The sequence below is a fragment of the Clarias gariepinus genome, chromosome 15 (assembly GCF_024256425.1).
Source record: "Clarias gariepinus isolate MV-2021 ecotype Netherlands chromosome 15, CGAR_prim_01v2, whole genome shotgun sequence".
Lineage (NCBI taxonomy): Eukaryota > Metazoa > Chordata > Actinopteri > Siluriformes > Clariidae > Clarias > Clarias gariepinus.
Window position 1 is genome coordinate 15,777,307 of NC_071114.1, and position 16,886 is coordinate 15,794,192.

Below are 16,886 nucleotides of genomic sequence, written 5' to 3' on the forward strand. Positions count from 1 at the left end.
AATTCCGGAGAAAATTGTTTCTCTAGTGTCTGCATATTTAAAAGATATAAATACAATAAAAAAAACAAAAAAAATACAATGTAATCAGATATAAATAGAATAAAAAATATATAGAAAAAAGCGAAAAATCTACGGACTGTACAGAAAGGTGCAGAATTGACTCTTTTGTGTAATGTACATTTATGTTATTGCACCCAGGGTTTATATTGCACATAATATTTGATACTGCATATAAAGTAGTAATGATATTGCACAAGATTTTCATAATATTGCATAGTTAGTTGTTTTGCATCTGATATTGTTATTGTGATAATATTGCACAATGTGTAATTACTAAATCAAATTCAAATCATACAAATAAACATTACTAAAATGTTTTATTTTTTTTACCAGCATGATAAAGTTTTATTGATTATTCTGTCATGATAGTTCCCGAATGAGGGGAGAAGAGTTATAAAGTTTAATTGCCACTGGTATAAATGACATCCTGTAGCGTTCAGTTTTAGACTCTGTTAGTCTCAGTCTGTGGCTGAACGTGCTCCTGTATGACATCAGTGACTCGTGTAGATGTGTTTTTTCAGCATCCTCCTCTCAGATACCTCAACTAGAGACTCCAGGGATAGTCCTCTGATTTCTAAAATCTACTACCAGCTCTTCAGTTTTTAAAACATTGAGCTGCAGGTGATTTAGTCCACACCACTCCACATAACTGTCGGCCGCATTCCTGTACTCAGTCTCTTGGCCTCTCCTGATACAGCCCATGACAGCAATCATCTGAAAACTTCTGCAGATGGCAAAACTGTGAGTGTTGTCTGAAGTCTAGAGTGTTAACAGAAAGGGAGATAGGACTGTCCCTTGGGGGGCCCTATGCTGCTCACAAGTGTCTGAAGTAATGTTCTGCAGCCTTACATAGGCAAACTGCAGAGGGTCCTGGTATACATTTAGGCATTATTCAGAGCGACTTACATTTTTATCTCATTAAACATCTGAGCAGTTAAGGGTTAAGGGCCTTGCTCAAGGGCCCAACTGTGGCAACTTGGTGGTTGTGGGATTTGAACCTGGGATCTTCCGAACCGTAGTCCAATGCCTTAACCACTGAGCTACCCCTGGCACTGGTATAGCTCTACGATTGTCCGGATGTGCTTAAGGACCACTCTTTCCAGTGACTTCATGACATGTGAGGGCAGAGCAGCAGGCCTGTAGTCACTGTTCATCTTTGGCGGTTATTCTTGGGCACAGGAACAAGGCATGATGTCTTCCACAGGTCTTTAGCCTCTAGAACTCTCTTATCACATCCTCTGCTCTGAAGTGTATTGGAGACAATGTAGAGCATGGCTCTGAGGGTAATGGGTTTAGCAATGTTGTGGGGGCAGGGCTGGTTGTGGACATGTATTGTTGTTGTGGGGGGTTGAGGTCCTGAGAGCTTGGTACTGTAAGTCACTGCTGGTATTCATGATAGTATGACATTGTCATCCATTACGAATTCCGATTTGGCACCACCAAACAGTGGCTATGGGTGATGCAAACCATCGGGAGCCAAGCAACACAGAATATTACCTGTTATTTTTTTGGCAATCACAGTAGCAGTGCCACTGTAGTAGACAGCAGTGTATGTTGCTGTTGGAACATGCATTGCATCAAATCAGCCCACAAAGGCACACCATTGATTGAATAATCTGTCCCCTTAGAACATTTTTACAATCAAAATAAATGCAAAGGACATGTGGAAAATAAACTGAATTCATATAGCACATTTTTAAAGTTTGTGTGCAAGATATAAAGTAATGACCAAGAACACAGCAATCACAGGCAAGTAGAAACCTAAAATTTATTTGTAAATCACTGAATTTTCCGCATGGAATAAACATAGATGGTGCACAGAACACTTAGATGAAAAGAAAACACCAAATGTTTACCATCCAAAAAAAAAAAAAACTACTCAAAAGTGATAAGTTAACATTCCATCATAATATTTACACTTACATCTGGTTTAAAACAAGGTTTAAAAAAAGGAAAAAGAAGTTCAGTTCTTGGTGGGGCTATTTACAACTGTACAGATGAGCACACTGCTGGCCAGGACACTGCTGATGAAAGAAAAAAGGTCAAATGTTTACCAAAGCATTCTGAAGATCTCCTACCACAAAGCATTCAACAAATGGCCCCTTGCTCATTGATATACTTTCAAAAGGGTGATCCCCTTGATCCTTAAACCAGGTGCCATTTAAATGGAAAGTCTCCCATAGCTACAGCTCAGCAAAACTGACTAGATTCCTTAGCAACAGAATTAATCTTAAAATACTTGTATGAATAAAAATTTACAGATAACCATTAGAGGGGTGGCATGTAATGAAATGCATTACTATTACCAACTCCTCACAGTGACTATAATGGTCTCCACCTCAGGGCAAATGTCAGTTAATTTTAAATGTTTTCATTCAAATGCATTTATATAGTAAACTTATTAGGCCCTTGTGCAAACAACAATCATTAACTGCTTCTATAATGTAATTGTAAATAATAATAACTAAACAAATGGATAAAGTGGTGACGGCAATATCCAGTATAAACCATGCTTAGGGGAAATTTTACTTCCCCTACTTTATATTTAATTAGCATTTATATTACCACTGAATATTTAAAAAAGAAAAAAAAAAAACATTAAGACAAAATAACCTTTGATGTTTCTCATTTAAAGAAAGGTTTGTAAAGGAAAGGTTTACAGTCTTTATAATGAAACTAATTTATTTCACATTTTAATTTGTAATTGGAAAAAAAAACATGCCATTGCAGTAAAATAACCTAAATAAAAAAAAAAATAAAAAAAAAATAACTTTAGTGGTAACAGTAACTTTCTTTCAAGGTAAATTAACTATGCAAAACAGCAGAGTTAAAGATTATGAAAAGGTAAATTCATGGTATATTCATGCCAACGATTGTGGAATGACACTGAAAGCTGCCTTTTCTTACCTATAAATGATTCAAAAGTGTATTGTGAATCTCTTCATACACTTGCTGATAGATCTCCTCTTTAGATTTCAAGCCATCCAGGTGTTCTGGTACATGATAAACTGCAGTTAAAATCTCATTGATTTCCTATAGACACATTCCCTTATAATGACTACTGATTAATATAATATATATTAATTAAAAAGCATACAAACCAATTGGAAAGAGGTTGTCCTCCATTTCTACTCTGTGTTTCAGGTACATGGGCCACACATGACCATCAAACAGGCCTGGAGGGTCAGGGACAATGTACTGTCTTGTACTATGGACGAAAACAGTGCCAAGATCAGATGCATCCTGGGATTTCGTTTCAATGTTCAATCATTTGCTATAGCAGAGCTGCTTTTATCAGGGGTTAAAAAAAAATTCAAATTAATGTATTGAATACAGACTTAGATTACTGGATACTTGTATACTAATATACCAACAGATCCCCAGAAAAGTGTAAGCCAGCATGTCTTATAGGGCTACGAATTCATTTTTATAAACCACTCACCTTCTCCTCCTCTTGCATTCTTCATAAGGGATGGTGATGTAGTAACACTTGTCAAACACTTCCATTAAAGGCCTGTTCAAAAGAAACCAGAACACAGCTCTAAGTATTTATCAGCATTACACATTTATGTAAATGAGTTATGTACAAGTTAGGTAACAAGGAAACTATGGAAGATATCACTTGAAAAGAGGGTACATAAAGTTCAGAAGCACAGGTCCTAATAAATGTCTTATCAGTGTCTGCAGACAGGTCACATGACCTACTCAAGAACACTATGGCAATATGAACTTGGTGAACCTACCCCCACAACCCACCCATGCCAAGTTCACAGCATCACATGACTCTGATGTCTTTCCAAGAAGATAATCTTCATTAACTAAAATTCTCATAACCATGTACAGTACATGCAGTTACTCAAAACTTACTTATAATTGTATAGCAGGAATCCCTCCACGATTAGGATGTGGTTTTCATTCTCTGCAGTTCCCATTTCTGACGCTGGGGTCACTTGGATGCCATGAGAGCGTGCAAATTTGACTGGGTTCTCCAACCAACCTTTGATGGTGTTCACCATGGCTTCCATATCCAATGCAGTTATCACTATAAATGGGAGAAACAAGATCAAAGTACAATGAAATCTAAAATAATGGCTGAATTAAAAAAAATTTTTTTTTAAAAACACTGCAAACAAGTGGAGGGTAAAAGATGGAGAATTACATTTGGAGATAACTTTTGTTAGGTACAGTGTCTACAGTGAAATGAGTTATTGGACGCCTATGGCCAAATCTCATTCTTACCATCCCATTGTTTAAAGCCGTCCTCTCCGACCTCTATCTGATCCGGTGGCTGAAATAACAGTGATCAATAAAACACTGCAGAGGCCGCAAAGGGATCCGCAATCTACTAGATCTGATCACACTATTATCACAAACATGATCTGACCCCCCTTGCAAAAAAAATGACTAACTGTGCTAACTAAATTTCAACAATTCAATGTGCTTGGTTTTAACCTGAAGTTTATGTCTGATTTAATGCTTTAGTTAATGTTTACTAAAGTTACTATGGTGTTTAAAATGTACCACTAAGATTAACAGATTGATTCATCCCTTTAAAAGTGGGAAAGCCGGTATAAAGAAATAAATGCTTACTGCAACATGTTTATTTATTTATTTTATACAAAACTGCACCCATCCTTTTGTACATCTAAGCTTGATACAATGAAAATTAAATCAGAAAATTGTATCTGCTTACTCACCTTAAAAAAGTCATCTTGATGTACCACACAACAGTTAGGTAAGGCTTTGACTAACCTATTGGTCAGTGTGGTTTTTCCACCATTGGTCACGCTATAAAGAGAGAGGGAGAAGAAAGTCCTTAAAAATTGTCGAAGGAACTGGACTAAGCAAGGGACTCCGGTTAATAATAATAATAAAAATAAAAAAACAATCAACTCCCAGTACTTAAATTGTGGTTAGAATTACCAATCATTGCTGTGCTAGCTTGCTAACAGGGAAAATGGAGAAATTTGGCGGGACAATTCAACCTGGCATGACAAAAGTTATACAAATAGTCCGAGTTTTCTACACCATGTATCAAATTTCGACATATTACAAAATATTTTAAAAGTGTAAAGTCTATTTACCGTGGAGACATTTATTGCATTATATTGATAAAAAAAAAACAAACTAAAAACTAAAGACAAGCAGGCCAAGATGGAACGTTTGTATCATTAAAAGTCAACCATCAAAACAAAAATCGAATTCTCCTCTGAATTTTTTTTTTTTTAAGTTATTGCAGCACCTAAGAAATTTTAAGCACTTAATTTCATATACAAACGGTTTTTAATATAAAGCAAGTGTGGAAAAACATCGAGCTCCTAAAGGCTTAGTTAACCTGTTGTTGTTAAGAGCGGGCCTCGCGCGCAGTGTTTTTAAATCTCCCGCTTAAAATCACTTCCTTCTCCCTGCACGCGCCGCTCGTTTAATTAGCTTCCCTCATTTCCCACAACCCTTATTAAACGTCTTGCAAACCTATTCCCGATTAAAATACTAAATCTATTATATTCTCTTTAAATGATAACATGTCTATACAAAGCAAAATTGTTTACTATGACGTATATCACCATATATTATAAGAGTTAGTATAAATTAAGCTTTTGAACATTATCACTTACCCGCCGATTCCTATAATGAATTTCATCGTTATCCGGGCTGCTTTCGCAACTAGCAAAGAAACAGTAATTGAACTAAACGTGTATTATTAACCATACACAAAATCAGACAACCGCTTTTGTCCAGCTGTAAAGGCACGGAAAGTTCCCACTGCACATGTCTATAAGAGCAGTCTATAGGCGTCACTCAAGACCTGCCCTTTCAGACCACCAATCACGTACATGGAGAGGCGAGGCTACTGCCTGCCGGCAGCCCCCAACTACAACTACGTTACCAGTTCAGACCAGTTCATTTTCCCCGAAAACTATCTTTCAACTCACAAGTTTTGATGATTAGTAAGAATTTTAACAGGTAAATGTAGTTGAATATCGTACAGAGGTTAACAGAAACAGAACACAGAGTGATTCTGAGCCTGCAGGAGGTGAAACTGGTACATTTTTTAAATTTTGTGCTACTTTAAGTCCATCAGAAATGTTTGATGATCAAGATATCCACAGTTTGCACGTAGAATGTTTGCACCTAACATCACATGTTAATTCTAAAATGGCATATACCCAAGTGAAAGCATCGAAGGGCAATATAACACTGGCCTACTTCGGGTTCCGTATGAGGGGCGAAGAGGTTTTCCGATAAAGGTTTCATAATGAGGAAGGCTTTTAGGCCCCCAGTCGTTATATAAGTAACACATATCGGGTTTAAAATTAATTATGATACAAATGTAAGTGTTTTACCTTTCTAATACATGTTAAATATTAAACATTTTCATTCTTTTGCGAAAAAAAAGCAAAAAGAAAGAAAGCTAGAAAGCTTAGCATTACAGGCATTAACTGGGTGATTCCACAGTTGGGATGCCATTTGTCTCCTACTAATTACTTTTAAACTTTTAAAACACATTTATAAACTATCTACAGCAACAACATTTTGCCTGCCCAAGTTTGCTTCTAAACTACACATCTGTTGAATGTCTCATGCTAGAAACATAATTTTTCCATGGGAGATTCATTACAGGCTATGTAAAATACTGTTTCTTTCCACAACATTCACTAAACGCTATCTGAAAATCTTTACCCATTTGAAATAATTAGAAAATTCCAAAAGTGACATATTCAACAGAGTTTCACCATCCACACTGTATTTCCTGAAAATAGTGATAATAATTATTTAATTTTTTTCAAATATATTTATAATTTGACCAAAAAACTCACTTTTAAAGTTCAACCCTGTTCCATAAATTAAAAACTGAAAGAAAATTATAAAAATAAACCCTTAAAACTCAAGCGGCACAGATCAAACCTAACAACACAGCAGTGGTCAATGACGAGTATAACAATTTATATGTTTATATTATATATATATATATATATATACACACATACACACACACTAGAAAGCTTCAGATATCAAACTGTGCATTTGGGTTTTTGGATATGTCAGGTAGAACAAATGTTATCATTTCTTAAATAACATGTACATTTTAACACTACCGGAATATGGGAATGATGTCACAAAAACTTATAGAAACAACCAAAAGCAACTGTAATGACACATTTTTTATTTTTTGCTCAGTGATGTTCATATAGTTGGTTAAAATGAAATAAAATTCAGTTCATCATATTGCCTTTTTGTGCTGAAAAAGAATAGGTCACTCTATACTGCACAATTCTGAGCCCTATACTGTATACTGTATAGTGCCATGCAAAAATACTTTGTAAAACCATCTTTCACTGCAATTACAGCTGCAAGTCTTTTGGTGTATATCTCTACCAGCTTTGCAAATCTAGAGAGTGACATTAAATTTTGGTCTCATCTGACTAAAGGACCTTTTTCCACTATCTTGCTGAGTCCCCCAAATGGCTTGTTGCAAACAGAACTTTGTGGGGCTTTCTTCCAACAAAGGCTTTCTTCTTGCCATTCTTCTATAAAGCCCAAATTAGTGAAGCGCACAACTAATGGCTATCCTGTGGACAGATTCTCCCATCTGAGTGGTGGATCTCCAGCTACCCCAGAATTACCATAGGACTTTTGGCAGCTTCTCTGATTAATGCTTTCCTTGCCCAGCCGGTCAGTCAAGGTGAACGGTCATGTCTTGGTAGATTTTCAGTTGTGCCATACTCTTTCCATTTTCAGATGATGGACTGAACAGTGCTTCACGAGATATTCAAAGCATGAAAATATATATTTTTTTATATCCGAACCCTGCTTTAAACTTTATCCCTGACTGTGATACCACTTTGTTGGTCCACCACATAAAATCCCAATAAAATACATTTATGTTTGTAGTTGTAACGCGACATGTGGAAATGTTCAAGCGGTATGAATACTTTTGCAAAAAAACTGTTTATTTAAAAAAAAAAAATGCTCTGGGTTTTAGGAGTTACCCTAGTATCCTCATTCCATCAGCACAGATGCTATGCACATGTTATTAGCAGCCTATTTCTACTATAAAATTCCACGCTTTTATTAATTTAGGAATAAAGTAAAGCTATTGCTAGCAAAGAACCAGATGGGAGTTTATTGTTAAGTTGTTGGTTTTTTTATAGCTAAATGCACATTTTCGCATATCCAAGAAAATTCGGGTAAATTTACTGAAATCCATTGGTTACAAACATGTGCCTAAATCTTTCTGTAGCCGCAGGTACATAGTAATAAGAATTTCTCATAAACACATTTACCATATGTACTGCTTTAGTTAATGTTTTGTACTTAGTATTAATGAAAAGTTTTCACAGCATATGATACATTTACTTAATTTCATTGTAGACCTAAAAATAAAAACAAATTCAGCTGGTTCGTTTTAAGAGATGTGGATTGCAGATTTTATAATATATTTTAAGTCTAATGTAATTTAAATAACAGTGAAACAAAATTGTGAATAGGCTTAATTTATGTTATAAAGGAAATATCCACCTTGAAAAAAAAATACATAATCCTCATTTCTATTCATACATCCTTGATAGATAAGTTTTGGTGATTTGGTGCTAATTTGTTGGATAATGCAGCATTTATTTTTCCTTAAAAAAATGGCAGCTGTGTACTGTATTGACCTCAAATGGTGCATTTCCCTTCAATATGAGAACATATTTCAGCATTTCCAAACATAAAAGATAGTGTTTAGGTTTAGTTGTCAGCTCCAAAAAAAAAAAAAAAACTTTTCTTAGTCACCATATTGACTGTGATGTTCAATTTCCTTTTTATGAGAACTCCACCATAAAATTAGATGAGACTAATGATGAGAAAATTTCAACATTGCACCAAATTTGATTATTATATGCTGCAATATATTCCCTGGCTCAGGTACAAAATAGTAGTAATGACCTGTAATTAAAACCAGAAGCCCAAGCCGTGCAATGAGGCTTAACCTGCTATGATCTCAATAAATAATATAACATTCATAAATATCCATAAATAATATAACATTTACTAATGCAGGCAGGAAGTATGGCTAAAATCTTGTAAGTTCTTTACATTTCTTTAAAAAAATAAAATAAAATTAACAACATCTACCAGGAGAAATGCATAAAATGAGTCAATGTCATTCATATACTGCTGTTTAATTTTAGACACTTAAGGCAACATAAACTTACCATAGAAAAAAAATCTGTTATGAGCCAAATTCTGCTGCTAGTACTGATGTGCCCTTTTGCAGGATTTTTTTTTTTTTGGCAATTATTTAACAATACTGATGAAGGAAGAGAGCATTCAAAACATTAAAAAATCTAAACATGTAATTGCCATACAAACACACAGCAGAGCAGAATAGCACAGTCAAGCTGGGTGCATGTACAAAGAGAGGGGAACTTTGCATGCATCGCTTTAAAGAATCACTCCTGAGCGAACACACCTATGACTTGTATAGCCAGGTGATGGTATGTTCTTTAAGATGGCACTGGGCAGAAAGTGGACACCAGGGTCTATCATTAACTGGGAAGCTGTGATATTGAATAGACACATCCTGCTACTGAATACAGCAATATTTTTCTGGATGGAGTGCCACCTGGTGGTGGATTTTTTTTAGAAACCTCTGATAAAAGAGACCCTTTTATGCTGATCTGGGACCATTGGGTGAGTTTTGTGATTACAGACCACAGCAGGACAGTAACAGAACAAACTGGCCTTAGATCAGCAGATAAGAGGGACTTTTATCAAACGGCCTTCCATTAATCTCTCACAGGACTGGTTCTTCTGCTGTTGTTTTGGTTGTTGCTGATGGTCTAAGAAAGATAAAAGGTTAGTTGTTAGTAGTTAGATTTGTTTCCAAAGTCAACAGATACTCTGATTTGTGTCTATGCTCCAAATATTCCTAATAATTACACTGTAAGATCCTATATTAAGTTTTATGGTAAACATAAACAATACATAGTGAACATACATACAGTGAAACCTCGGATTGCGAGTAACGTGGTTTGCGAGTGTTTCGCAAGACGAGCAAAGATTTTAAATAAATTTTGACTTGGAAAAGTCTTGGTTTACGAGTGCCATGCATCACGCATGCGTTTCTTGTTTTGACACCGAGCATCACGTGATCAAAATTGAGCCATCGATTTTTCTCTCTCTTGTGCTGCGGAATTGTGGGTAAACGTCTCCCCTGCTGGGTCTTAGTGCGTGTCTCCTATAAGTATAATCCACATCCGTGCACATGTGTACTGTTTACTTTACCACTGTGACCTCGTGTGTGCGCGTAAAACATTTTATAGTGCAAACCCCCCCTACGTCACTCACCCCTCCTTTCACCTTCACAGACACAAACACACTCTTTCTCTCTGCTCTAATCAGAAACACGGCTCTGTTTCGATTATTTTCAAAAGTAAAGTGCAGGTTAGTTTGTTATATTTTCACTTTACAGCAATGATTTAGTTAGGGTGTCACTCAATCGAGTGTCATTGAAGAGATTTCTTGTTTATTTTTCTGATTAAACAGTGTTTCCGTAGTGTGCGCGCGCATGTGAAAAGAGTGAAGGAAGGGTAACTGTGTAAGATGAGAAGGGGAAGAGTGGTGCTTACTTTAGATTCACACACAAACACATACACAGCGCCTGCGCGCACAAACAGAAACACTTATCTGTCGGGATTTACTTTTACTTTTAAAGGTAAAGTGCAGGATAATTTGTTTTATTTTTACTTTATATTTTGTATTTTTTTGGGCTGTGGAACAAATAAATCCAATTTGGTTTACGATTGTTTTGGAATGCGAGCCCACTTCCAGAACGAATAATGCTCGTTCTCCAAGGTTTCACTGTATATGTAGATAAGAATACATTATGATTTTAAGTTTAAGGAATTAAAGGCTTAAAGTCACAGAGACACTTTTTTTTTTACAGTCTTGATGTACAATTGCAAAAAAGGTGAGCTCTATTGAATTATTTTGCTTTCAACATAAATGTAATCTGATTTTCATGTTATTAGATTAAACACGCACACATTCTGCCCACACAAACACAACTTGTAAGTCTTTCATTTATGCACTTAACTGGTTATTACTACTTGTGCATCTGGCCTAAATAAAATTATCCAAGATCAACTTTTTAATAAAGTTAAAAAAAAAAAAAAAATTTATACCTGGTGCAACACATTTAATATTTTGCCATAACCTATAGCAATCAAACCATAATTAAGTATAAGAACCTGAAGTGGCAGTGGTTGGGATTAACTACATACCCATCTATATTGGCTGACTCCTGTTTTTCTTGTGGCTGAAGCTCCCCCTCTTCTTCCAATCTAAATGGTCACAGGCATTATGGGTTAATGTGTTTCTAGCATTTTTTGCAGGCCCTCCAAATACATTTAAATTTATTATAGATCAGGACAATTACCGTTCCTTTCGTGCTTTGATCCTTTCTTCATCATACCTAAAGCAAGAAACAGCAAAATAACTGACATTAAAAAGACATTTTATATTACAAACCTCAATACATTAGTCCCGTTACAGGGAAAAAAATAATAATAAAAAAAATCACTAAACAATTTGCATATTAGTCTTTATCGATGTTAATTAAATACAATCATTAGTAACTTCCAGGACTGAACTGCGTTGATCCATTTTCACTTGGGTTCACACACAATGCTATTCAAAGGCATTCAAAGTCACAACGCAGTTCTGTCTACAACCAGTAAAACCTACCACACACCATCAGCTTCAAAGCTCCAGTTTTCAGGATAACATAGCCAAGAACGCCATCACACTCATTATCTGATAGATTGCTATGTAGCTGTGTCAGTACAGCTCCGATATTGCATTTTGGAACCAAAGCCTCCATTGCTTCTGCTCTGAATTTCTAATTAATGTGACATCAAGAAAAAATGTTGTCTAAGAAAAGAAGGCCTAGCACTTTTCTTTTTAGGAGACAACAGCGAAACCTTACCATAATCACTTATGTTGAAAATTACCTCAAATATTCTCTTACTAACCACAGGCATGACTGCACAAACAATACTTCCATGTTCCATAAAAACAAACCACCACCAATCTCTTACTAAAAGAAAATATACAGTAGCACAAATCACCGATGCCATAATCACCATCAGATAATGTGTCACAAAATATTTTTTAAATGAACATACTCAATGTGTTTTAAGGTAGATCTTCACTTAGCCATGTTAGCTCAGAGGATGAAATATTCATTGTGTGAGATAGAACACTTACTGTATGACACAATCTGGGATGTGGATGTGCTCCATGGGGATGATCTGTTCCAGTTCTTCTAAGCTGTGTACGTAGCGGATTTTGTTCATAAACTTCACACTGCATAAAGGCATAAATTTAGCACCTGGCATAGTTAAAAAAAATAAATAAATCTAAAACGCTCATCAGCTATCTTAATGTTAATTAACACTATGTACATGTGGTTTTGGTCAAAACATTTCTTAAAAATATATATATATTTGTATATATACATACACACACAGTACAGTCAATAAGTATTTGATCACCCTGTGATTTTGCAAGTTCTCTTACTTAGAAATCATGGAGAGGTCTACAATTTTCAGCATAGGTGCATATACAGGTCTTTAAGAGTCAGAAATCTGGCTGATAAGAAAGTGATCAAATACTAATTTGTCACAGTAATTTACAAATAAATAGTTTTTTACAATACAAATACAATGTGATTTCCGTTTTTTTTTTTTTTTAGATTTCGTCTCTCACAGTGGAAATGCACCTATGCTAAAAATTGTAGACCCCTCTATGATTTCTAAGTAAGAGAACCTCCAGGATGATCAAATACTTATTGACCTTACACACACACACACAGACATATTATATATATATATACACATACACACACACACACACATATACACACACATATAAACATTTGGGTTTTCTTTAAAAGTTTCAGGCTTTCTACCATAATTGTTTGTTTTACAGCAGGTCCCTGTCTTATGAACATTCAGATAATTTCCACAGATACGAACGTACTGCCGATTTTACCAATCATAGTTATTTAATCATAACTGGCTATATATCTACAAAAGAACTATTTTAACCTTAATTGTATTACTGTTATTATGGTCGTTTAAGAATTATGACAGCTCCTACCTGATGAAGGGTCTGGAAATGGCCAGGACTGTGCGTATGAACCAGGACGGATGTGCAATGATTAAAGACTTGAGATTCTTCCGCAGTCTGTTGAAAAACATTTCCACTTTAAACAAGATCTCAGTAGGGTTAAAGAGTTGCACATTAAAACAACGTGCAGTTAGTGCTTTCTTTCTGACCACATTGCAATGTTGCTGAGCTATGTGCATGTAGAGAAGGGCAGCTTAAAGAGTCTTTGTATAATTAATGGCAATTAGCTTTCGGAAGGATTTCTGCTTGTACTGTAACTGTATCTGAAAGAAGCACCTGGTATTCTAGGGTTTTACATAGAATCGTTTAGGTTCTTAGAGGGACAAACTAAAGATGTTGGACAAAAACGATCCATTCATCCTCCCATCATGTATACCATAGAATGGTCATAATCTGCAAGGTAAAAAGTCTGCTTTTTGTTAATTTGAAGTAGGAAAATTTTTATATATGGATCTGTTCTACTCCTAATTTAATAATATATATTTTTTTTATATTATAAAAAATGAAGTAGGATAGTGTTTTTTTTTTTAAACATTACATTATATTACAATTTTACCTTCTGTCAATCATCTGATAGCACTTTTTCAGCCAGCTGATCCCAGGCATCTTGCTGCGTGGCGTTCCTCCGTTCATATAAATTATCATGTAGTCCTCAGCCACCAGCATCTCTAGGCTGCTCACTACATAGCTGCACTCAAATGTAAATTAAAATTTGTTCGGGCCATTAGATTTCCAGAAGAAAGAAATAGTGACAGTAAAATCTTATTCGCACATTTACACTCAGTCGCAAATACTGATTGCAATGTAATTTATATTATCAACATAAATAGATTGGATGATGGCCTGGTGCAGAGCAAAAATACTGTTACACCCACAAAGATTGCCTTTCAATAAGCGCACTACTGAATGCCTCTTATACCTCAACAACTGGCTATGTAAATGTTAAATTGATGTCTGTTTACAGAACACTTAATCAAAAATTATTTCATATCTTTATTAAACACGAGCACTTTGGATTTCACGGAGTATTTAATTTCTAATTACGTGAGAATTATTTTTAACAACAGAAATAATCTATCAGAACAAATGCATTAAAATAAACTTTTTATTCGTCTTACAGTCACCTAGGCTAATCAAATCTAATCAGAATTTCAGAATTTCCTGACATTCAGGTTTATAATACACATCCCAAAATATATCCTGGTAGACATATAGAGCCCCCTATATTTTCTATGTACTGTACATAAAACTTTATTACTGGATACTCACAGAAAGAGATTTTCCATGATATAATGGTAATCTGGACAGCTGCTGTCAGGCAAATAGCATGCTGAAAACACGATGATGGCATTCAGGCCTTCACCATAGTAACCTGTGGAATCAGAGGTTAAGAAAAGCAGGCAGTGACATGGTGAAGAAAATGACTAAACATTTTGGACATGACATTACAAAAAAAGATTCACACATGGTGGCTCACCTCCATGAGAAATGACACGCACATATGGCCGAATGAGCTGCATGTCAATACGGTGCTCCTGCTCGCCAATGATAACGGTCCTCCACAAGCGACTATTTCCAACATCCCCCTCATCTTCAGCCCCTTCTACAGGCCCTAAATTCGCGGAGGCCACTGGCGCATCATCTGCAAACAAAGAATTTTTTTTATTGATTGATGATTTATGGATAGATTGATTGATTCATACATATCAGAAACAAGCTTAAAAAGGAATAGAGAATATCAATCCCCCTTACCTTCCCATTCAAGGTCATTGCCAGTGGCTGGGAACTCCAGGGAGTCGGTTTCATCAGGAGTTTCAATGTCATCAACATTAATGTCCAGGTCATCTGGTGTATCTAGGAAATCATCAGAAAGCAGGGACCCTTCGCTTTGATCCAGTGACAGATTCATATCTGGCGCTACAAGGGTTCGGCGTTTGCGGTGACCCGAACCTCCACCAGCTCCGCTGATGTGAAGGGAGTTGGGAGGAGCTGAATAACAAAACGCACAGAGAAGGATAAAAGGGCTATATCTTTATGAAAGAGTCAATAAATCTCAGTACTCATGATGGACCAGGGGCACATACAGTATCTGCACTTACATGTTCTCTCCTCACCAACTGTGCAGGAAGAATCCATATCTTCTTCCGCTGTTAGTGGCCTTACAAGTACACAGAGGACATCACAAACACAGTTAGATCTCTGCAGTCTTCAACAGTACATTTATAAAGACTTAAGAGACTAAAAAGGAGAGCTGAATGAATAATTTATTAAACTAACCCATCTTTGCTCTGAATGGAACTTGTGTTGAATAGCGCAAAGACAGTGATATGATAATGAGCAGGCCAAAAGAGAGAAAGCATCTTATCATGCTCTGAAGGATTCACTGATGTGCACCCTGCAGCTGCTTCAGCACTAATAAATTGCTGCTTAACTTGCACGGGGTGGGCAAGTGTGTGTATGTATATATATATATATATATATATACACATACATACATACATACATACATATACACACACACACACGCATACATAAATACATATACCTTTTTTAGTAAATAAAAATAGAGAAATCAGAGCGAGATATCACACCAATCTATTTCTTTAGGGCTGAACATCAATGTAGTATAATCAATGTGTGTGTGTGTATATATATATATATATATATATATATATATATATATATATAAACAGCTTTTCTCGCCTTTATTGTAGTTTAAAAAATAAATAAATAAAAACCTGCACTGAAAAGATTTAAATGAAAAAAATGTAAACAATGAAACAACTTCAGCCTGATTAAAGTGCAGGCCATAAACAGAAGCCAAATGTAAAATAAAAAAAAATAAAAAAATCAAAAGCTGCTCCATCACTTACCTTCGTGTCAGGGAAATGTATATTTTACTAGCGCTTTTCCAGTTGGCACTGCTCTACTTTCTGATTTCAGAGAATATCATCTTTTTAACTGTTTTAAATGTTTAGAGCATCCTTTACAGCCTGTGCTGCTAAAACTGTGTGCGTGTTTGTGTGTTTCTCTATTCGTGCCCTGCCTCCATTTTCCTGGTGATGCTGTGTTGTTGGCTCCAGCCTGCGTCACGTGACTTGACTCATTACCATTTAAGGAGAAAGCTGCACCTGCTCCTTCTTTCTTCACACAATCAGAGACGCCATACGATGAGACAAAAATCACACTACTGCTGACCCAAGATCAGACAGTCACTGCCCATCCTAATGGCAAGTCAAATGAGAATGAAATTCCATCACCAACATGTTTCACCTTCACAAAAAAATCACATCATCCATCATTGACTAGTTGTGAAGCTAAGTACAGATACACACCTTAAATAAAACATTTCAACATTGATTTTAGGACTATATGAAAATAGACACCCTTTCTGCAGACAAAATGTAGTTATTTATCCATTTAATATCATTCATTTATTCATATATAGAATGTTAGGAAATTACAAATGATGCACTGTTAGTGGAGATATTATTGAAAATTTATTATTATTTAGATTCCCTATTATGTCCTAATATTGCTAAGTAAGGAAACTGGGATGTGCTGTTAGAATAGTCAAGGACAAGATGGAGAGATGCATCCAGCTGCATACATCTTGAAATGTCTTATTCCTCTTATACTACAGCAACTTT

At 35.7% G+C, this 16,886-nt stretch overlaps 2 protein-coding genes across 4 annotated transcripts; both read right to left on the reverse strand.

Moving 5' to 3' along the window:
- Positions 1-1,803: 1,803 nt before the first annotated feature.
- mibp (muscle-specific beta 1 integrin binding protein) lies at positions 1,804-5,836 on the reverse strand. 3 transcript variants are annotated; one of them, XM_053513342.1, is made up of 8 exons: positions 5,676-5,836; positions 4,758-4,848; positions 4,300-4,348; positions 3,928-4,102; positions 3,503-3,574; positions 3,162-3,268; positions 2,968-3,053; positions 1,804-2,081 (listed from the first exon to the last, which is right to left on the reverse strand). In XM_053513342.1, the coding sequence occupies exons 1-7, from the start codon at positions 5,699-5,701 to the stop codon at positions 2,968-2,970; spliced, it is 606 nt and encodes a 201-aa protein (XP_053369317.1). In that variant the 5' UTR covers positions 5,702-5,836; the 3' UTR covers positions 1,804-2,081. The 3 variants fall into 3 exon arrangements, with proteins under 3 accessions (XP_053369317.1, XP_053369316.1, XP_053369318.1); XM_053513341.1 differs by having other exon boundaries at positions 1,804-2,084; XM_053513343.1 differs by lacking the exons at positions 4,300-4,348; positions 5,676-5,836 and having other exon boundaries at positions 1,804-2,084.
- A 3,372-nt stretch (positions 5,837-9,208) lies between these two features.
- Positions 9,209-16,306, reverse strand: atcaya (ATCAY kinesin light chain interacting caytaxin a). Its single transcript, XM_053513339.1, has 11 exons — positions 16,110-16,306; positions 15,336-15,394; positions 14,989-15,225; positions 14,714-14,878; positions 14,506-14,608; positions 13,793-13,924; positions 13,207-13,293; positions 12,313-12,411; positions 11,483-11,518; positions 11,328-11,387; positions 9,209-9,884 (listed from the first exon to the last, which is right to left on the reverse strand). The coding sequence occupies exons 2-11, from the start codon at positions 15,370-15,372 to the stop codon at positions 9,839-9,841; spliced, it is 1,002 nt and encodes a 333-aa protein (XP_053369314.1). The 5' UTR covers positions 15,373-15,394; positions 16,110-16,306; the 3' UTR covers positions 9,209-9,838.
- Between the last annotated feature and the right edge of the window lie 580 nt (positions 16,307-16,886).